This window comes from Momordica charantia (genome assembly GCF_013281855.1).
Source record: "Momordica charantia cultivar OHB3-1 chromosome 9 unlocalized genomic scaffold, Mcharantia_2.0 BLBB01000009.1, whole genome shotgun sequence".
In the NCBI taxonomy this organism is placed as follows: Eukaryota; Viridiplantae; Streptophyta; class Magnoliopsida; order Cucurbitales; family Cucurbitaceae; genus Momordica; species Momordica charantia.
Window position 1 is genome coordinate 27,509,581 of NW_028275167.1, and position 23,754 is coordinate 27,533,334.

The window sequence follows — 23,754 nt, forward strand, 5'->3', positions numbered from 1 at the left end:
CCTGTGATTTTATATTAAATTATTTTTATTATGTGCATAATTTATGTTAAATGTTTGAAAATATAGACTAAAATTGTTACTTTTTGAAAAACATTTTAAAAAGTATAGTCGACTAAAATGAACCAAATTAAAAGTATAGGAAACAAAATAAAAATTTTGAAAGTACGTGAACTAGAATAACCAAAACTTAAAGGATTGAGATCAAAATAATATTTTGAAATTCTCAATTTTACCATTAAATACTCTTAATTAAGTCTTTTCTCACAATTAAATTCATTAAATTATTTATTTCAAAAGTAGAATATCACATATTCAAATATGTTTTTTTAGTACAACATGTCCGGGTGGTGGATCTAACTCGCAATTGGTTGAAAATATATTCAAATATGTTGATAATGTATCCAACTTTTGTTAATAAACTTAGTTGAGAATTCACCTGATTAAAAAACTATTAAGTTTTAAGCAAAATTAAAAAATTTTAAAATTCAATAACCAAATTAAAAATAACCTAAAAACTTAAGGATGATTTTGCCTGTTTAGTGGAAGAGAAAAAAGTTAGTGGGGCAAAAGTGACAGGAAAGATTTTGACCAAACCTCTTATAAAAACCAAGTTACTGTAGCTAAAAATGAATTAAATAAATAATCCAAAGAAATAATTAAATTACAAATGAAAAATCATACAAAATAAATAACTGCATGGTTCAGTCAAAATCGGAGTGAAACCAGAGAGAAATTGCTGTGAATGTAGAATTTCAATCAAATGCACAAAGATAAGATGACTACCAAATCGACATTTTTCTAAACTCATGCTACTCTATTTCAAAATCAAAACTTTGATGCTACAGAATTAAAGCTTAAATGTAAATTTTTACAAGTCAATTGTACACAACACCCAATACTGAGCATAGCCAGAAATGGGATTAAACCACAATCAGCTTGGCATCTTTCATCCTGAGGATGGTCTGTATCGATATCGTGCCTCTACTGAAGATATGTCTTTTGGACAGCAAGATGGAGAGTGATTGATCAGCTCAAAATTCTCACTTGTTTTGAATCATTGATCGTCTGTGAAGTTAAGTCATCTCTGTTAGTCCAACTTCCCAAATTGCCAATGTCATCCAACGGTGAGACAGCATCTTTATGTCGACATTAGACGTGAATCGTATTTTTCAAATTTTAGAAAAGCAATTCCATCAGCAAAAGTACTTCAAGCAATATCATTCTTCCATTGTGGTTGTTACATCAGAATTACTATCCTGTGGTGCGATATTACCATCATTTTGATCAGCCTCATTATCCTCATTCTGGGTTGAACTATTCTCGAACATAGGCTCCTCATTCTTTCCATCATCTTTGTTAGCCTCATTATCCTCATTTCGGGTTGAACTATCCTCGAGCATAGGTTCTTCCTTTCCGTCTTCGTTAGCCTCATTCCCAATTGAACCATTTTCAAGTGTAGATTCTCCATCTGTGCCATTCACACGACCATTGGTCTTTGTAGCTTCCATGGTGGTGCCTGCAACACCATCAGCTTGTTCTGTATCCATAGCATTTTGCTGTATGTCATCGTTAATAGCGAGCTGCCCCGGATGAGCGGCATACCCATCAAATTGCTGGCTGCTGATCCGGATCTGCATGGAGAAAGTTCAGCAATCAGTATGACTACCACATTAATCACATAAGGACACCCCCACAAATCTATTCTCGACCACAAGAAGAAAAAAGGAAAAATAAAGCTTTATAAAAATCCTTGAACTTGATGGTTTCTCAAAAAATCCAAAAGCCCAGGCCATTTGGGAATCAGGAACAAAAGTTCAATTTGATCGACGTGGAGAGAGAAATTCCAGAATCTTCGACGAGAAAGAAGAAAATGTTATCACACTTTAATACCTCTTACTGGAGCATATTCTTCTCTCTTTTGTAATCATGATTCTTTTGTTATTAACCCCAATTGGAGAGTTTTTTTGGTGATCTCCTATGGTATTTTTCACTTTATAAAAGTTTTGTTCTTTAAAAAAGAAAGAAAATAGCAGCAGAAAATTCAAATATTATGACCCTCCAAAACTGTATCCTTATCTTCCGTTCCATCTAAATGCCCCTCTAAAATAGACAAGAACACCAGAACTTATATGGTTTGGAGCCTAGTCCAACTTCAACTACCAGGTAATCATTCTGGTAAAGCAGGCTTAACTAAGTGTATCTAATACCTGATAAAGCTGTTCCAGAATGGTGGCCATCTCCTCACTACCGCTAACATGGTAAATAGGACCGGTGTCTGCAACATTGCGTTCAGTATAAGATGTTATCTCATTCAAATTGAGACCAAGGCGATCAGGCCTCTGAAGCAGAAGTTGAAATGTTGGCTGCAGTTCATAACATTGTTCAAACAGAGACCGGCGGCAGAATACATACAAACCAAGCCGAGCACGAGACATGGCCACAATCAATCTTCTAACATCTCGAAGGTGCCCCACAAAGCGGGTTCGAACAAGAGACAGTATTATAAAATCATTCTGCTGACCTTGAAACTTATCAACTGTGGTCACCTGGATTCAAATATTAAACGAGATCTGTTAATAAGTGATTGCGTGATATGCAAAATGGGACTTTAAGATTAGATGCATGATAAGGAACACGAGGCATTCCACAGCCCAATGGACACAGTTACATATAGTTGATAGAACCCTAAGCTACGGGAGAAGAAAGGATAGTTTATCCATGTCCAAGACTGTTTAGGTTAAACCATAAAACCAAAATCCCAATAACAAATATCGTATGTGGTAACAAACAAATAATGTAATTGCTCACGTAAAGTGAACCATTTTGGGGATACCTTGCTAGGGGCACCAATGAAGTTGTATGGTACACATCTACGATTAATAACATCTCGGATTAGAAGTTTCTGGCCATTGTAAGTTGTCAAGATGGAGATCTTATTTGCAGGGTACCCTAGTAAACGCATATAAATATACACACTAACAACATATTCAGCTTCCCCCTCGTTCTGATAAAACCACGGAGAAGGAGCAGTCTCACCCCTCCCTTGGTAGTCTGGCACGTCCACTAGCTGATAATCATAAGAAAATCCAGCATTTGCTCTATGAAACATGGCTGCCTCCTTTACATAGGGAAGATCTCCCAATTCTCTATATCTCCAGTTGTAAAGCTTGGCTATACTTGGCCTGGCTCGACCTTGAGCATTGAGTTCGATATAAGGAATACCCAATCTAACAAACCTTGTAAATAAACTTTGATCCATATGGCTGTACTTTTGGAAAGCCATATTCTTCACGACTGGTGGCAACTGATGGTGATCACCAATTAAAATGCAGCGTTTGAGACGTGCATAACCATCTTCCTGCCTCTGAAGCAACATTGGAATAAAAGTTTCAATTTCCAATATTTGTGCACTTTCTTCCATCAGCAAATTATCATACTTGAAACCTAAACGAAGAAAATCCTTCCTCTTTAGGGCAGCATGAGTGCAAGTCATTGCAACGATCTTTGCCTGCTTAGTCATCAAGTAGTTTGCACGATCAGCTGTGGACTTGAGTAATTCAAAAGCTCTACACTCTTCAAGCTCCTGAAACATTGTCTTTAGATGACGAAAACATCCCTTAGCTGCCCACATATCTTTGTCAAAAGATTCACCTGTGAAAACTGGATTTGGTGCATTTGAGAAGAATTCCTTGAAGGGAAATCTCTCTTGAACAAAATTTGGTTTATCCTCATTTCCGGCACAGGCAGCTATGAATTGCTCCCAGCGCGAATACACATGCAGTAACCAAAAGTATCCGGCAGTTTCACAAGTATAACCAACATCTTCAGGAAGTTGGAGAGATCTTGCCAGCCTCTCCACTTCACTTAGCAATTCCAACCTTCGCACAAGCATCGCATTGACACGCCCTTGCCGGCTGAAATCAAGATCAGTTGCCAACTCTTGTTCACCTTGACCAAGACGAAGGAGATAACGGGCAGGAACATCCCTCTGAGACCATTAGAGAAGTCAGAAAAAGGTTAGATAATTCAAAATAATGTGCACCGTGATAGCTTAAATTATGGACTATATATAAAAATGAACACTGGAGTGCCCACAAACATTCACGCTATGAACAGGAGAAGTGACTTAATTGTAACTGCTTAATTTTATTCATTTACCTCCATTATCTTCTCAAATAAGTCATTCAAAGCTTGATTTGAGTGAGTGATTATCAATGTTCTCTGTGAAGGGCAATTGTGATAAAGAACATTTAGGACTTGAACGGCCGTGTCAGTCTTTCCAGTACCAGGTGGACCAACAACCATGGTTAACCCAGGTTGAACACCAGAGATGATTGCTCCTACCTACGTTTAAAAAGAAGCAAGGTTAATCTCCTCATTATTAGCAAATTAAAATTGTTGCATGTAAAATGTAAATATTGATGACGACTTGACTTCTAAAGGTGCTAACTTATAGAGCTTTGCTTTTGCAAGAAAATAAGGAAAGCTCAAATCCCTACAAAAATGCAAAGTTTTCTTGTAAACTCACAGTAGGTGGCATCAAAACAAATTACCCGAGCCCTAGCTGGTGTATTTTTTGCAGAAGAAGTGCGTAGTCCGATTATCATTTCTGCATTTGCCCCTTTTCTTAATTTTCGTGAAGTTTTATGCTATTTAACTATCAGTTTGCAGCCCCTAAAAGATCAAAGGAGTTCCTTCAAAGCTTACGTGGCTGCAGATTAAAGAACAAATCAAAAACTCCATAGGTTGATGATTTTCATGTCATCCTTAAGAGAAATCTTATCTTAGAAATGGAAGAATCTTCATTCTTCAATAATATTCAAAATTTCAAGAAAAATTTTGAGAATCTTGGAACTCGTTAATTTTGTTTCTTCCTTTTCCAGGTAGCAATAGCATCAATATTGAAAGCCATATAATAGATCGGCTGCTCTTATTCAAGAAAATAGTTTTGCTCAACACTCTAATACTTTATACCAGTTAAAAAACGTTTTGCATGAATAAGAAGAAAAAAAAAAAAGATAGGCAAAAAGTTAAAAAGTAACCTGTGTTGGAGTAAATCTGACAGAGTTCTGCTTAGGCTGATCTTGAGGATAAGGACCAGGGTCAGGAGGTGTATACGCCTCAACTATAAGCTTCTCCTTCTCACCACATGCATCCATCATGTTGACATCATTCTTTGGAACACTTGAAGACTTCTTGCTCTCTGGAAGGGCATGACTGCCACCTTTAAGGACTCTAGGAAGTCTAATCCGGAAAGGGGGACTTGGGTGCAAAATCTCCTCACCATCTGGATCAGTAAAACAGACCTGAACACATGAACATAACACATTTAGACACGGATGCTTTCTACTATATACCAGATGCAGGGGTGTTAATTCACTAATTTAAGAAATCATAAAAACAGACAAATAACCTGATAATCCGGAAAACATTCTTTCAAATGATCGGCATCAATAAATGTATCTTTGAAATCTACTGTTTCCAAAAGATCTGGCATGTTAGTCCATTGAGCAGCAGAAGGATTCCCGTAACCAAGAAGAATATTATGCAACCAATCCGGAACTATACAATATTCATTCATAAGATCCCTGATAGATTCTAGTATTGCTTTGAAATTATTTTCCTTGGGTTTCCTCCTCATCAAGACATTAAATGTCCCATAAACATCTTCTGAACCCTTCTCTGCAATAGCACTGACATCCATATGATACTGAGCTGTATCTAAAGCAATAGTTACAGTTCTCAACTCCCCTTTAGGAGGCTTCCACTCATCCGGTTTAATTCTCCCAGTAAAGTCATTCATGAGAGTTCCCTCTTCATCACGAATTTCAATAATTTCACATCCACGTACACACTGAAGGCCGAGACGTTGAAGAACACTAGCCTTGTCAGCTTCCTCTGAACTTAAAGGCTCAAATGAAGGACTAATAGAAAGTAAAAATAAAACATCGTGCTCCTTAAGAGCATTCCATTCAGATCTTATTTGGGCTCTGTAGCTGGAAATGCTAAAAGTGACATCTGCAGTCACAGATGAAGGCTTAACTTCCCCAATATTTGGCTGCTTTACCTCAGTAATCTTGAATTCTTTAATAGGAACAGCCATTCTCGACCAGCCACGAAAAGCAGTTTGTCCTTCATTATTAATGTAGGCAAGGAGATGGGGTACAGCTTCCTGAATATCTTCACGGATCTCATAAGTTGATTCCAGGCGGAAGAGATTGAAATTTCTCAGTAGATAATCATGGAGTGTTAAAAACTGTAAATTTAACTTTGGAAGAGCCAAGCAGCCTTCACCCGAGTAATTAATGCTTGGCACAACGCTCTCATCCCACATTATCTCTTCATTTGGGTAAAGTGGAAGTGCATTGATAGCTTCCTTTTGAGACTGCTGCTTCTCGAAAAAGGAAACCACGACCTCAATCAAAAAATCAACTCTGTCTGACCAAGGATCTTCTTTTGACACTAACTTGAGCTGCATAGCAACATGAATGTTAGTCAAAGGGGAGCTTAAAATTATTTGTTATTAGAAGCTGGAAGCTAATTTTCACAGAAACCAAACCAGAGATCAGTAACAAAAATGAGGGTGAGAAGAAAATAAAAGAGTTGGAAAACAAAAATAAAAACATCTGAAAAAAGATGGATAATAAAAAACAGAGAGAGTAATTGTGGAGAATAGAAAGATACATCCTTCATGCAATATTGAACAATCAAAATAATTTACTTGAGGCCGCTAGATAAGGACAATAACTACATCCCAAAAGAGAATGACAATGAAGTGCTAGTAAAATGGAATAGTTACAGTAGAAAAATACTCAGCATGACGTTGCAAGACCAAGGATAACTTTCTGCATAAAAAATGGTTCTTGGAAATTTTGTTGGAGAGGAACCAACACATTTTTTAAGATTGTAGCAAGAGTTGTGATAACATTTAGGATCCTATTGGTGTACAGTGTACTCTCCCGTAACAAAGTATTTGAACCAATTTACGTGCACCTCAACTAATCTGACAAAACAATTTACCTTCCTACATTTTGTGTTTGAGCTAGCTTTCCCCCTCATTTTTGTAATTATAATACTTTTATGATTGCAACTAAAAGAAGTGGTCGTTTTTTAATCCTTTGGGTTGACTTTTTTTTTTTTTTTTTTTTAATTTAGAAAACAGAATCATAAGGGCCGGGGGATAAGAAAGCCCCCTGCCACTCAACAACTAATCGTGAACAACTTTCCAATAGCATAGGGTTGACTTCTCTTTGATACTTTTCCATTATTTTCGTGAAAATTTTATATCTTTTCAGGGAAAAGGAAATGGCAACAGATTTTTTTATAGTCTTTCCACTTAGGAAGATCCGTAGCTTCTTATCATATCCTCCTTTAAGAACTTCTGTAGTTTATACAGCATTTTTGGATTTTGCCAACTTAAGTAGCTTTGTGTAAGACCCCTTTGGTCCATTGGATGGATGTCCTATCCCCTATTTTGTATTTATACTGCTTTGACAATGGAAAAACTGTTTTTCTCCCAAAGAAAAAATATTTGACATTTCTTATCAAAAAAAATATATATATATTTGACATTTCTTATCAAAAAAAAATATATATATATTTGACATTAATATGATAGGAACCAAAGAAATATATTGATTATTTCTAGAAAAAGGAAATACAAAAAGCTGCCCCAAGTAGTTAGAGGAACTTGGAACCTCCCCTTGAGTTCTCAAGCCTAAAGTACCATCTCTTGCTTTCATCCCCTTCCCATTCACTCTATCCATAGCCACCTCCTGCTAACTTCCTTAGCTAAAGACTAATATACCTCTATTTTCTTAATAATCTCTCTTACCACTACCCTAACAGTATTCCTAACACGATACTGTACCTAGAACAGAGCTTCAAACTACATGGTCCTAGTTGCTAATGATGGATTGCGCACTTTATAGCCTTGAAACAAGAAACAATATGCAAAGATTTTTTGTAATTTTGAACTATTATTATCATAGAAAATTGGAAAACTCTTGGTTCCAGCAGGGTTGAAAACTTAGTCCCATGCCTTGGTAATTGTAGTACTCAACGAGGGAGGAGGATATAGATGACAAAAAAAATGAAAAGGTGAACAGAGACAATCTATTAGTTATATCCAGCACAATCTCCATTAATCAGAGCGCTTTCATTGAGGGTAGACAAATTCTAGACCCGATATTGATAGCAAATGAGGCGGTGGATTTTTACAGATTACAGAAAAAGAGAGGTTGGCTTTTAAAGCTAGACATTGAGAAAGCTTTCGATAAGGTGGATTGGGATTTTCTGATAGCTGTCCTTAGGAAGAAAAGATTTGGAAATAAATGGATTCAGTGGATTAATGGGTGCATTCGAGGAACTAACTTTTCAGTCTTCATAAACGATAGGCCTCGTGGAAGAATTCTTGCTTCGCGTGGCTTACGTCAAGGTGATCCCCTTTCACCATTTTTGTTTTTATTACTCAGTGATGTTCTAAGCAGCTTAATGGAAAACATCCACGATAGAGGTTTGTTTGAAGGTTTCATTGTGGGGAGCAATTCGGTGCATATTTCTCATTTACAATTCGTTGACGATACATTGCTATTTTGTAAGGATAATGAAGAGATGCTGGATGTCCTTTTCGATACTATAAAAGACATTTGAATGGCTTTCGGGCCTTAAAGTAAATTGGAAAAAATCTTCACTGTGCGGAATTAATATTGACCTTCAAAGGGAGGTTAGGATTGCAAAGAAGTTTGATTGTAAGTTTGAAACACTGCCTATTGTTTACTTAGGTCTACCTTTGGGTGGAAATCCTAAAAATATTGATTTTTGGAATCCCATTAAAGAAAAAATCATGAAGAAGCTCGATAGATGGAAAAAGTACCAGCTTTCTCGTGGAGGGAGGTTGACTCTTTGCCTCTCGGTTCTCGGCAGCATTCCATTGTACTTTTTATCAATATTTCAAATGCCAGTTCTTATTAGCAAACAGCTTGAGCAAAGTTTGAGATCATTCTTTTGGGGAGATAGTCAGAAGAGTACATTGAAACACTTGGTTAGGTGGGATATTGTCTCTCATTGCAAGGAAGAAGGTGGTTTGGGTATTGGGAGATTGTTGCATAGAAATCATGCTTTGCTAGCCAAATGGGGCCAGCGGTTTAGTATAGAAACTTCAGCTCTTTGGAGGCAAGTTGTGGCAAGCATTTATGGTATTGACCGTTTTAACTGGAATGTTTCTGGGAAAAAAATTGGTAGTCGTCGTAGTCCATGGTTTTGCATTAAAAAAGAGTGGTCGTTGGTGGCAAACTTCACCTTTTTCAGGGTTAAGAATGGCAAACGAGTTCTATTTTGGCACCATTTATGGCTGGGGGATTCTATCTTAAAGGATAGATTTCCATCCTTATTTCGGATCTCTTCTTCTCCTTCTATACCAGTCCATGATGCTTGGGACTCACATTCTTCTTCTTGGAGAATTGAAGTTAGGAGAATGCTAAAGGATGAAGAATTGGAAGAATATTTATCTTTGCTATCATGTTTAAATCCGATTCAGCTTTGTGATGATGAAGATCAGTTGAAATGGAGTTTAAACTCTTCTGAATCCTTTTCGGTTAGCTCCCTCTGTAAGCCTAGCGTTGGTCCTTCATCTCTGCCTAAGGATTTTGTTTCAAGATTGTGGAATTCGTGCAGCCCAAAAAGGGTGAATGTTCTAACATGGATTCTCCTTAATGGGAAAGTAAATACTTCTGAAACTCTCCAAAAGAAGCTGCCTAACATGCTCCTCCAACCTTCTATATGTGTTTTGTGTGCTGCCACTTGCGAAGACCAAGCGCATTTGTTTCTCTTTTGTCCTTATGCATCAGTTTGTTGGGATCTTTTCTTTCATATGTTCAATTTAGCTTTGGTAAAGGACAAGTCAATATCTTCATCAATTTTTCAGTTGCTATTTGGTCCTTTCTTTTCGCCTAAAGCAAGTCTTCTTTGGGTAAACGGCCTTAAAGCACTTATATCTGAGTTATGGTTTGAGCGGAATCAAAGGACTTTCGAAGGGAAAAGCCGCTCAGCTTTCGAATGCTACAGTATAGCTAAGTTTAAAGCCTCACAATGGTGTGCTCTCTCCAATCTCTTTGCAAATTACTCTCCTAGCATGATTTGTTCTAATTGGGAGGCTTTTTTGTGTAATGTTTAAGCTTCATTTATTAAGTTTGGTTGGTTGGTTTGTATCTTTTTTTATTTTTATTTTTATTTTTTTTCCTTCTTCATCCCCTTCATTTTACCCCTTTGGGGGTTTGTATCTTTGAACAATTTTTGTTCCTTTTCATTTATCAATGAAAAGTTCGTTTCTTGTTCAAAAAAAAATATCTCTTGCCACTACCCTAACAGTATTCCTAACACAATACTGTACCTAGAACAGAGCTTCAAACTACATGGTCCTAGTTGCTAATGATGGATTGCGCACTTTATAGCCTTGAAACAAGAAACAATATGCAAAGATTTTTTGTAATTTTGAACTATTATTATCATAGAAAATTGGAAAAACTGTTGGTTCCAGCAGGGTTGAAAACTTAGTCCCATGCCTTGGTAATTGTAGTACTCAATGAGGGAGGAGGATATAGATGACAAAAAAAATGAAAAGGTGAACAGAGACAATCTACCATATTTACTTGAAATTGCGTGAGTGCACGTGAGAAACAACAGTTCCCCAATCATATGGCATCTTTAATTGAAAACTGCCATAGATTGGGTGTCCCTACCTAAAGATTAAGTAAAACGTGATGAAATGAGTCCAAGAACCACAATTCTTGAAGTTGATAATTTACTGCTTTCTGTAAATTGAAAATACAAACAAAATGATCAACTCATCATTCCAGTTTATTTTTTTAGCATCCCAGAATAACAGCGGTTTAATAAATGAGTCTTTCACAGACCTTAGAGCAAACCAAATCTTTCAGGTCCGAAAGAGAGAGCACAGATAATTTCTTGGCAAGGTCAGCACGTCTATGAATTGAACCAACATTGGCCAATGCAAGTTCCCGCAGCTAAAAAAGGAGGAGAGTGATAAATACATTAGTCATCCATACAAATTAAATTAAAAGTAATAAAACTGGGAACAGTCAAAATACGCCTTTAAATATGCCTTTTTCTTCATCGCATCCTACATGTGCAAATGTTCTAATTATTTAATAAGAGGATTTCATATCTTGTGCCTTTGTTTTCAATGAAAAAAATAAATGAAATAATATTAGTCCATTTGGACTGTTAAACATCCTTTCTACTTCTAAATCAGCTTAAAAACTAACCTTTGTCAAACTCAAAAAAAATAAAATAAAATAAACAACAAACCTTGGGAATCTTCTTAAATGCAAGAAGCTGAAAAGATTGGACACGGTCATAATGGGATTGGAGAACCTCATCATCCGTCAATTGGGTCCCAACATGATCATTGATCTCAAATCCTTCATAGAACTGCAGCAAATCGACCAGCTGTGCAAAAAGTTTACCTTTTTCATGTTTGTAAAGAGCACTTAAATGACATTTCGCAACAACAGCTACATCAGCAACAAGAGGTCGAAGGTATCTGAATCAACAACGGCCAAAAAGAGACAAACATGACTAAAAGAATAAAACATTGAAAAAGTAATCGTGCAAATATATCTACAGCAAGTGCCCCCACCCCCCCCCCCCCCCAATCAATTTATGAAGGTCAATAAAATAAATCAAATAGAAAAAATCACTATGCAAGTATTTGCATATAACTGCCACAATGCCGCATAAAGTCCATTTATGTAGTCTATGCAGCAACAAATTGGGATAAAAATGTAATATAGTTGAGAACCTTGATAAAAATAAAATAAAAATAAAAATTTTTGGGCAAAAAGAAAGTTATTGAAGGCAAATTACAATAGAGATTTAAAAACAAATCCAACCACAACAGCAAAAAGTCAACGGATATTAGAGAGAGAGAGAGAGGAGAAATTATCATTTAATAACCAGTAAAGTAATATTAAGACTACTGCACATCAATCCATCACAAATAGAGCTATAAAAGTTCCATCCATCAAGATTTAAATTTGAACAAAGGATGCATATAGTGGTCGTAGCATTTAAGTATACCTCCTTGTAGGGAGCTGGCTTAAAAGGTCAATCAGAAACTCCATGAACCTCTCACAATACAAAATGCAAGCATTGTCTCCCTCTGTCAAGCCATTGACACCAACAAACTGATCATTTCCATCACCTGAATTACTCTGAGAGAAGACTTCGCCATCCAGAACCTGGTCTCCAAAAGTAAGACGAAGAACAAAAGTTTAAATCAACTTCTTTCCCCAAAACTACAAACATAATCATAATCAGAAACACGGGCAACCTCCAGGAACTCCTCGATTAGGTTTCTCAAGAACTTCGCTTCAGTATTTGACAATGGATCAAAAACCTCCCCTCGTTTAATAAACTCTTTAGCCTCTCTCTTTATCATCCTTTTCCATTTCTTTATTACATCAGTATTAAGACAAAGTTCCATCTGCAGATGAATGAAAAATAAAAATGCTGTTACACATTCAAATAGTTAAAGAAGATTAGCAGCAGAGCACATCATACCTGAAAACGACCATAAGATAAACTGTGCCAAGACTGCAGACCTGCTATTCTCAATACAGTCTCACTGACAATCTCATCCTCCAAGCTCTGCAGAAGTTAGTTTTTAAAGATCTATAAGCAATAAAAGAAGAACAATACAAGGGATATTAGCAGAAACAGTCACCAGTCCTAAAAAATTTATTTACTGTTAGCGTATTAAGCAATAAAAGAAGAACAATACCAGGGGATATTAGCAGAAACAGTCACCAGTCCTAGAAATATTATTTACTGTTAGCATATCCAATTCCATTAAAAGTCAATTTCTGCTTCCATAGAGCCTGGGAGCTGATCAGTTTCTTGGATTGTTTATGAGTTGCTCTTCCAATTTAATTTTGTAATTATGCTTTTTTTTTTTTATCAATGACCATTGGGCTAATTTCTTGGGGCCTCCCTTGGAAATGCATGAGTTGATAAGTGATAACTTAACTATACTCATAATCCAATAGGTAGTTGTTCAACAACCAAAGTATGATTAAACGACAATCTAAGTGTCACATACCTGAAAGGCATTAATCATAAAAACAAGATAATTTGTCTTCTCTGCAATGCTTATATCTCTTCCCTGCATCATAAATAGAAGTGATAATATTTTCAGGAAAATCTGATAAATTAGGGTCAAAAATAACAAAAAGAATGAAGTACTTTCTGGCCTACAACATAAGAAAAAATACAGTCGTATAATGACGTGAAAAGTAAAACTTTACAAACTTACAATAGGAGGAATAATTTAAGCAGAAACTCTACAATACCATCAAGCTCAAATACCCAGTCATCGACATAAAGTAAATTGATAACATATGCATGCTATGTTGCTACTTATAATGATTTTTATCAGAAACGGGATAATTCTATTAATAGAAAAAAAAAACACAAAAAAGAGGATAATGTACATTCTTAAACTAAAAAACAACCAACAGTTGCAATAGAGGACTCCATCAACAACACAAACTAGCAAAACATGAGTACAACTGAGAAAGCTAGTAAGTTGTGATCTTGCTCTTCAACCATTACAACATATATTAAAGCTCTGCCATATGCAACCCCATATTTTGGAAGTAAAAGGCACAACTGCAAAAAACGTATCAAATATTATATTTTGATGCTAGACAAGACACCAACAATTCAGGCCAAAAACAATAATGGAGACTCTCTCTCTACAAAACATTAGTGGAGTTAGTCCTTCCTAGGACCATGAGCGAAGCAAATAACCTAACTTTCTTTGAGATTTTTAACCTCTACAAAGATGAGAAAGAAGACTCCAAATTTTTTTTTATCTATGTAACTACATTTTTTTTTCCTAATTTTCTCTATTTCTGATCTTTATGGACTAGAACCCTTTTCCTATCATTATCATTTTTTGGTAGCTTCATTCCTTAAGTCGACACCTATTTTTTTTATAGCTCTTTGTACTTACATTTATTAAATTAATCACCCAATATTGTTAATCAATATTAAAATATAAATAAAGGACGATAATCTTTCAACTATAGTCTTCCTAGTTATTACTTGGTGTAAATATTCTCCTCCGTTCCATCACTATAGCTACACTTCCTTCTTATCCAATTGAAAGTGTTCCTTCTTATCCAATTGAAAGTGTTTCATGTAATCCCTTCTAGGACTTTTGTAATTTCATACATCAATAAAGTTGTTTCTTACACACAAAAAAAATATAATCTTTCAAGTATCATTAGAGCAATTTTCACAAGGTGACATACTATGTGTAATAAGAAAAAAGAAAACTAACCTCCTTCAGTCGAAGAACCCTCTCAAGAAACCCCTTAAAGACATCCTTCCGATCATAAAAACATACCCAAGCTGCAACATTCTCTCTAAACTACAAGATCAAATTTCAATTATTAAGTGACACAGCAGTTTCAAATGATGAGCATTCCCTGAAATGCCATTTTTAAATTTAAAAGAAAAAAATACAAGTTTTCAACAAATTAAAACTAAAAAAACAATAAAAGAATGGTGAGCCACTTTCTAGATGAGCTCTTATGAAATTCATTTCGGTGAACACCTACCCGGTGAGCTTTCTAGTTTGCTAATTGTCCCATGAAATTAGTTAATTGGGCTGAACTCACATCAGTATAAAAGGGGGGAAATCGAGGTTCATTTCACTCCTTTTCGTAGCTTCCCAGCCACCAATAAACAAACATTTCCTCCAATATAACATTCTTCCAGAACAGAGCTTATCGAAACCTTAAGTAATTTCGACATAGCATGAAACAACTTTACATTTCCCGTTATATTCTTAATAGATTTCCATTACAACATAACAAAAGGTACGTTTAGAGGGAGAAATACTCAGAATAACAGTTCATGAATACTAGAAAACTTTTCACATAACAATTACCTTTTCATTAACCATGAGTATCATCGACATTACATGCTCGAACGTCGCAGTCTCCGGGTCAAAATTGGGCCACAGATAGTTTTCCAAATACTGACTGACCTCCAAAATCATCACCCTCTGCAGCGGAACGGTTTTCCGGCCCTCTTTAACCAACAGCTCCGTCTCGTAAATCTTCTTTACCAACTCTGGATCAAAGGGCTTCTTAGGCTTCGAGGGGTCCCTTACTTTCGACCAGTTCGCCGCCGCAATCTTCGTCAGCCGGTCTCGTTGAATCTCCGATAGTGTTATCGTGTTTGGCAGTGCCGCGCCGGGCTTAGACTCAACGGGCTTGTCGTCGACCTGATTGGATTCGACGGGGTACTCCGCCACTCTGTGACGCTTGAAATCATACACACCAGTTCCATAGACCTTCGGCATTCTGTGCGGTCGGAAACCTTAACTTCTACGGTAGATGGAGAGAGTTCTAGGGTTCCGAAGTTCACAAAATGCTGCAGGGTTTTAGCTAGAGGGATGGATTTACTGAAGGATAAACCTCGAGAGCTGGGTTTTGAAGAAGCAGCAGAGTCGGTGTAAACGGCCTTGTCCCTGGCCGGAGTCGGTGAACGGCAAATATCTTCACCGTGGCAATCGGAATTTAGTGATTAGAAAGGAGGCGCCGGCGGCGGCGTAAATGCCCGTCCCCCTACCAGAGCCGGTGATCGTCTTATATCTTCTAATTGCAACCCCAGGCGTTCGGAACGCGAAATTGTGAAATTTTCAGTAGAATTTCCTCAAATACATGAGTCCTCTTTTTTAATATAAGAAATTTAATAAATATAAATGGGTCAATTAATACATAGAACCAACGAATTTAAAAAAATAAAATAACTCGAACCGAACCGAACCGCTACATACCAAAATCGAACGGTACCGTACTGCCAAACCTAACATTGCATATGAATGTTAGTCTGTAGCATCGAACGGTTTTTTTTCCGACTTTTAGTATTTGCTTAATGTTAGTAAAGTTGAACCGCTCCAAAATCGAACCGTCGACTTATTTCGATCAGTTTTATAGATTCAGTCGATTTGATCGGTTTTTTTCACCCTTTATTTACCTTTTTTTAGTACAACATGTAAGAGTGGTGATTTAACTCACAACTTTTTTATTTGAGATATATGACAATTACGGTTAAGTTAAGATGGTTTTAGCTTTTCACCTCTTATGTACCAATACACTTGCACCCTGAAATACCTTTATCTTTAAATTTAAATTACCTTAAGCTAAAATTTATAGGATCTTTTTTGTTTAGTTTCAAGTTCAACAATTACAAGAGTGAGGAATGACTGTCGATTTTTTTATTTTTCTGGTACAAGAAATAGGCTTGAACTATCAAACTTAGGGATGATATATAAAAAGTGTTTTATCCACCCAACAATGTTGGGATTGGAAAATTTGAATTTAATTTTATTGAGTAAATGATCATCACATAAAGATCATGTACTTTTATATTACCTCTTGTTTTTTCTAGTCCAAACATGAAACTTATGACCTAATCAGATAAAGTTGAACTTATGATCTAATCACTCACAGATACCTTAATTTGTTGGATTATGCGTAAGTTGATTATATTACCTCCAACCAATTTTAATTTGAATTAAATTTTAATCTGTATTCATCTTATACCCTCTATAATTGTTAAAATTAAATATAACTAACATGTTCAATATATTTATATAATTATTACACCATCAAATTAAGAATGGTAGAACTGATGGAGCTAAAAGTATAAAAATCGAGATCATTCAAAATAGTGTATGCAAAAATAAAAAGCCTTCTGACAAAAAGTTTATGAAATATCAAATTTGTGATTAACCTTATCATAATTTAATTAACCAAAATATTAGTAACTAAAAAAAAAATGAAAAGGTCGCAGCTTCGAATCATTATTTCAAAAACAATATCCTAAAAAATCAACCTCAGATGTCAATTTCCCAGTAGCAGCATAATCTTTGCCCTGCAGTACACATTAGTAACAACAATAAAGAGAGATTGATATCATCCAATTCCTATTAGTAAATATTTACATAATTGAAACAAATACAGGCAAGGTCAATATCCAAAATTTCAACGTAACAAATGCTAAATCTACAAAAGTTGCATTGAAAATTTTACAAACAAAATATTTCTCCTCAGCAGAAGTATCAATGATGAGTTATGGCAAAATCTGCTGGTCTTCATGTAGATGAACTTTCAGAGCAGGTGATTTTGGTAAAAGTGCTTGAAGCTCTCCATAGAACTTCCCTAGACGTCCATCATCTGGATTTTGCTTCAGCAAACCTATCGTTCGGGAATTAGTATCTGCGTCGACACACTCTTCTGTCGTGTCTTGTGCCAAAATCTCGTCATTGAATAGTCTAAGCGCATCTGCTGTCGAAATAGAGTTCGTACATTCATACAAGCTTTGGAATTTACTACTGTTCTCTTCATTTCCCATTAGCTTCTCTTTCAAGTCATCAGGAAGGCAAGCAAGCACACTACAGAAGAAGAAAACAAAAATATTAAGTACAACGCAGTAACAAGAACAATAGACGATTTTTTATTTTAGATAAGAAACTTGTATATTCCAAAAGAAAGACAAAAGGAACAACCTAAGGGCTGGGTAGAGGAAACCCCATATCTATCCTCCAGGCTTTAACAATAGACGAATGGCCAATGGGGTGATGTGCAAATTTATTTCTCCAGGCTTTAACAAACTATTTTATTTAATATTCGCATTTGAAATCGCGCCTAAATTATGCTTCAACTTCTAGTTATATTGTATAATTTCAGTGCAACATATCTATCCTCACTGAAGAGATCCATGTGGGCTTAGACTGGAAAGCTGAAAAGAGAGAATCAAGATGTTTCCGTGGAGCTTGTTTGGGTTCAAACTTAAGAATTCAAAAAATGTTAAACATGTTTCAGTGGTCTTTAGCCTATAGAAAGCCTATAAATACTCGAGAGATGCTGCAAGAAAATTCCCGAATTGGGCTTATCCCCTACAGTTTACTGTCTATGCCTCAAGGACGGTGAATCTTTGGACTACCTTTTCCTTCATTGCCATTTGGCCTCCAGGGGATGGTCTTTTATTTTGAAAGAGCTTGGTTTTTCTTTATGTTGCCCTAGACGAGTAGATGATTGATTTATGGAAGCAGAGTTGGTGATTTAAGAGCAAGTCTAAGGTCCTGTGGAGCTGTGGCTAAGGGTCTTCCACGGCATCTTTGGAAGTTAAAATATCTTCTTTTGATTCTTTTTGTAATAGTGTGCAGTATTCGTCCTCTCTTGGTATTGTTCAAACTAACTATAGTCTTCTAATGATTAATAGTGATAGGAAGGCTCTTCTTTTGCAGTTCTTTGGGCCACCCCGGTTCTAGGTTGTTTTGTAGTTGGTTTTTTCTTCTGAACATAGTTTTATTTCTTATTAAAAGAGAGAGAGAGGGAGGGAGAGAGAATTAAGAAAGAGATGAAGAAGGCAATGTAGCTTCTCAACTCGACACAATTGCACAACCTATGAGGCTGATTTCAGTCGGGTCCAGAGACCTTTGCAAGATGCGCAAGAAGAGAGAGACAGCATGTGGTCTTAAAAATACTATCCTAGACCTCTTTGCACGCTACACCTGACCAGCTCTCTTAACAATTCAGAATGTCACACCATTGTGTTGTCGGGACTAAATTTTTTAGAGCATAAGAACATTATAGTATAACTGTTAAATTCCAAGAACCAAGAGTTCTTTTTGTAAGGAAATTCTTGCCGACACAGACTTTGAAAGAGAAATATATGTATTAATGCATTCGTAAAATGGTTAGGGAATTCATTCTCTCATTACCTGCTAACACCTCTGACAAGACCCAACTTATACCCAATAAAGACTGACTGCTTGAAGCCAACATTAAATCCCTCTTGAGCTGCAGCTTCTTTACCAGAGATTAAACCATCACGGTATCCAATCTAAATGTTGTTAAAGGGTAAAAGGAGCACGAAAACCATTTCAATCCTACATATATGAAATCAATTATTAAAGAAAAAGATAAAATAAAATAGTCAACATAAGGCTGTTACCGTATGGAATTGGTCATGTCTCCTCTGCCACTCCCTGTCCAAATCAGATATTTCCTCCAAGCCTTCATCAGAACCACCCCATAAAGATCCATCATCTTGGCACAAGTCATCCACACCAGAACCTAAAACCAGACAGTAAGTCATATAATCCTACAAATTTTGGTTCTAGTTATAGCCCCGTTTATTAGGCACAAGCTACAAAGGTGTACTTGAGAAACAAGAAAAGGGCACTCAAGTAAAGCAAGGCGTATTTTTCTAGAACCAAGATCATATGCAATGTGCATCTTTGACAGAAAATAGAATGCATAACAATGTAACATTAAATGCATAATTAAGCATAAATATTCTGTTTTGGTGACAATAATGCACCAAAGAAGAGAATATTTCAGTCAAATGAAATACAAAAATAAATGATTTGGCACAAACGGAGATATTTCTTCATGATGGATTCTAGAGCTGCAGATTCCAATTACACCATGCTAAAATAGGAAAAATTCGTAGAGCTTCAGATAAGGTGTGTTTAAAATATCCAATAGATGATCAGTCATTCTCCTATAATTAAACTTCTCAAACATGTAACTAACTATCGTCAATGTAACATGTATGTTCCACTCCCAAGCTCCCAGCATGTCAAAAGTTTAAAAATATGTTTGAATGCGTCATTAAAAAAAATCATGAATACCTGATGACCGATTTTGTCCCCAATCAGAAGACAATGTAGCACCCAATTTTGAATTTGTTGACTGCAGACTCTCGGAATAAAGTTCTTCAGCAAGAGTACCCTCCATCTAATAGAATTAGGGCCGATAGAGTCCAAATGAATAAAATAAAAACTATAGTGAACTCAATTTAACACAAGAACTTAAATTATCTCAAAAACACAAATTATTCTCAAGAAAACAGATTATCATAAGCATTGGGCTTATATGCTCAAATCCACAAACCTAAGCATTTCCAACCGTAGCAGTATGAGAACTACATACTTGCAAATTCTACATGCTCGATTCCACAACCAAATTTCACAAGAGGATAAATGCGAGAGTCTATTACAACGTTTGTGCCACAAAAGCATCTTTGCCCATTAACAATTTCTTATATCATTATCTTTTCCTAAAACTGGAACTAGAACAACAAATTAAAGCCCCAACTTCACAAAAAGAAAGCACAAACACGTGGGAACCAAAGCACGGAAGGAATCAATTATACCAATAGAAGTAGAGGAAGAGAGGTGGTAGACCCAAAACAAAATTATGAACTTCGCTGGATTCACTTTTCTGGCTAAGTCCGTGTACCAAAACCCGAGCAGATCATAGCCCATCTATATCACTAATTCTGTGTCAATTTTTTAACATCCAGACCCGAAATTCTTTTTGCGTGAAGAACGGATCAGCCAGCAGCAGGGTTTTAGCTAGAGGGATGGATTTACTGAAGGATAAACCTCGAGAGCTGGGTTTTGAAGAAGCAGCAGAGTCGGTGTAAACGGCCTTGTCCCTGGCCGGAGTCGGTGAACGGCAAATATCTTCACCGTGGCAGTCGGAATTTAGTGATTGGAAAGGAGGCGCGGCGGCGGCGTAAATGCCCGTCCCCCTACCAGAGCCGGTGATCGTCTTATATCTTCTAATTGCAACCCCAGGCGTTTGGAACGCGAAATTGTGAAATTTTCAGTAGAATTTCCTCAAATACACGAGTCCTCTTTTTTAATACTATGTATTACCACGTGCATTGCACGTACAATTTTTTTTTAATTATAAGATAATTTAAATTTTATATAATTTCACGTAAAATATTTTAAGTATAATTATTTTTAAAAATAATTAAGATTAATTTTTATATACATTTATTATTATTGACAGCTAATTATTAATAATAAAATGTACTATTTATAATTATTTTTTAAATATACTATTTATAACTCATCGTTAATGATATATTTTGTAAATAAATAAATTAAAAATAAAGGAAAAAATTATATATTAATAAAAAAGTAAATAGGTATTTTAATATTTTTATTTTTAAATTATTTCAACCTAATATAGGTCCTTTATTTTATTTTTTTCATATTTTATTTGTTTAGAGCTGACATTTCGTTATATATGTTGAATTTTTTAATTAAATATAAATTATTTTATTGATTTAATTTTATATTATAATTAAAATTATTAAAGAAGAATTCTTCAAATTATATTATTAGAAAATAAAATGACCAAAAGTTTTATATTCCACCTTTTAAGATTCTATACAAATTATTGTTTATAATTAATTTATTAATTAAACATTTTTTTATGTATTGACTTCTATGATTGTTTTTTTTTCAACAATAAGAACATGAGCTTGTAATTATCTATATTTTAAACAAATATTCTAAATAAAATTGCTCAAAAAAGAAACATTCCAAATAAAAAAAGTACACTAAACAATAAAAAAACATTAGTAACAAAAAGAAAAATCCTAATCCTAAACTAAATACAATTGCTAAAAAAAAAGAAACATTCCAAATAAAAAACACACTAATTAGAAAAATAACCATAGTAACAAAAAAAAATCCAAATACTTACTATACACTCATCTTTCAGAGTAAATATGTTCATTCTTGAAAATTGCTTGACATATACTATTATCCAACTTTGTAAAATTGTGGAATGGTAATGTCACAAACATAGTATTCGAGATATGTAGATTCAACATATGCCTCCCTTGCAACTTGATGAATATGTCACAAATATCTCGAGATGTTTTCATGATTGAATCATTTTTGAGAGATGTTTGAAGGAACTAAGAATAAAAAAGTATTGAAACTTGTGAAAAATATGTAGAAGAAACCTATTTTTATAGTAGTAGAGGTTAAAACGTTACAAAAGCTTTTCAAATTCTAAAACTCTTGAAATTCTAGTATGAATTTTAATTAAAGAAAAAATTAATTTTATGTTGTTGGAAAACTTTTTGCATTCCAACCTTTTATATTTAATGCATTTATAGTATGGATAATTAATAATTAATAATTAATAATTAATTTAATATTTGTAATAATATATTAATGGTATAATTTGTAATTTGTAAATTTAGTAAAGGGCAAAAGTGTCCAAAAATATTTTTCCTACATCCTACCTTTTTAATATAGTATAGATATAGATATAGATAAGAAATTTAATAAATATAAATGGGTCAATTAATACATAGAACCGACGAATTTACAAAAATAACATAACTCGAATTGAACCGAACCTAAAACAAAATTATACCAATAGAAGTAGAGGAAGAGAGGTGGTAGACCCAAAACAAAATTATGAACTTCGCTGGATTCACTTTTCTGGCTAAGTCCGTGTACCAAAACCCGAGCTGATCATAGCCCCATCTATATCACTAATTATGTGTCAATTTTTAACATCCAGACCCCAAATTCTTTTTGCATGAAGAACAGATCAGCCAGCAGCAGTGAAGTCGACGAATTTGAAACGCAGTCAGAACACTAAGAACTTGGTCCCCATTCATATACTTTACGGCTTATGATGAGTACTCGGTATGCAAAACTCCTTCAATTCACTACCTCTAATTTCTAAGGGAGATAACTCAAACAAGTTCTTCAACCAATTCAGTGAACCACCTAATAAAATCACGTGATTAAGACTAAATACATTATCGACTAGAAATCAAAATAATCATGTCATATCGTATCCGAACATCAAACATCAACAATTCATGTCCACAGAGTATCTTAGGATCAAATATTCATGCATTATCAATCGTTTCATTCAGAATCCACTCAATACTCTGTGAACTCAATCCAATGTCCACAGAGAGAGAATAGTAGAAAGAAACAACCGATTCTCGAGAGGGGGTGTGAGGACTGAACCTGCTGAGCGAACACCAGGCCGTGCCGTGCGTGACGATGCTGATCACTGGGATGGCCGGCGAGTAGAATATATCAGCGATTTAAGACTGGGAAGAGCACCTCAACAGAGGAGAGAAGACTTTTTATTTTTGTTGGCTTATTTTGATTAAATATTATTAAGAATAACCTAAGTTATAGAGGGCAAATGGTTTGTCTTTATTGTGCTATTTATTATGGTAGATAAACTTAATTTTTTTTCATCTTTTTTAGCAAATAATACACTTTAATTAACGAACAAAAGCACAATAGGCTGCATGAAAAGTATGGTTTTCACTAACATCATTTTAAAGTCAGCCAACAACTGTCTTGTAGGATAGATATTTGATATTAATATCTCTTACCAAAGAAAAAATATTTGACATTAATATGATAGGAACCAAAGGAATATATTGATTATTTCTAGAAAAAGGAAATACAAAAAGCTGCACCAAGTAGTTAGAGGAACTTGGAACCTCCCCTTGAGTTCTCAAGCCTAAAGTACCATCTCTTGCTTTCATCCCTTCCCATTCACTCTATCCATAGCCACCTCCTGCTAACTTCCTTAGCTAAAGACTAATATACCTCTATTTTCTTAATAATATCTCTTACCACTACCCTAACAGTATTCCTAACACAATACTGTACCTAGAACAGAGCTTCAAACTACATGGTCCTAGTTGCTAATGATGGATTGTGCACTTTATAGCCTTGAAACAAGAAACAATATGCAAAGATTTTTTGTAATTTTGAACTATTATTATCATAGAAAATTGGAAAACTCTTGGTTCCAGCAGGGTTGAAAACTTAGTCCCATGCCTTGGTAATTGTAG

The 23,754-nt window shown here is 35.2% G+C and overlaps 2 protein-coding genes across 3 annotated transcripts; both read right to left on the reverse strand.

Moving 5' to 3' along the window:
• Window positions 1-685: 685 nt before the first annotated feature.
• On the reverse strand, window positions 686-15,750 carry EMB2765 (P-loop containing nucleoside triphosphate hydrolases superfamily protein). Of its 2 annotated transcripts, XM_088117335.1 has the most exons (14): window positions 14,978-15,749; window positions 14,366-14,455; window positions 13,121-13,183; window positions 12,583-12,669; window positions 12,353-12,505; window positions 12,100-12,260; window positions 11,329-11,563; window positions 10,914-11,024; window positions 5,414-6,472; window positions 5,043-5,306; window positions 4,159-4,344; window positions 2,834-3,988; window positions 2,208-2,546; window positions 686-1,631 (listed from the first exon to the last, which is right to left on the reverse strand). In XM_088117335.1, the coding sequence occupies exons 1-14, from the start codon at window positions 15,392-15,394 to the stop codon at window positions 1,218-1,220; spliced, it is 4,734 nt and encodes a 1,577-aa protein (XP_087973461.1). In that variant the 5' UTR covers window positions 15,395-15,749; the 3' UTR covers window positions 686-1,217. The 2 variants fall into 2 exon arrangements, with proteins under 2 accessions (XP_087973461.1, XP_087973462.1); XM_088117336.1 differs by lacking the exon at window positions 14,366-14,455 and having other exon boundaries at window positions 14,978-15,750.
• Window positions 15,751-16,987: 1,237 nt separating this feature from the next.
• Window positions 16,988-20,725, reverse strand: LOC111009960 (uncharacterized). Its single transcript, XM_022283198.2, has 5 exons — window positions 20,263-20,725; window positions 19,739-19,844; window positions 19,057-19,178; window positions 18,824-18,945; window positions 16,988-17,491 (listed from the first exon to the last, which is right to left on the reverse strand). The coding sequence occupies exons 2-5, from the start codon at window positions 19,842-19,844 to the stop codon at window positions 17,170-17,172; spliced, it is 672 nt and encodes a 223-aa protein (XP_022138890.1). The 5' UTR covers window positions 20,263-20,725; the 3' UTR covers window positions 16,988-17,169.
• Between the last annotated feature and the right edge of the window lie 3,029 nt (window positions 20,726-23,754).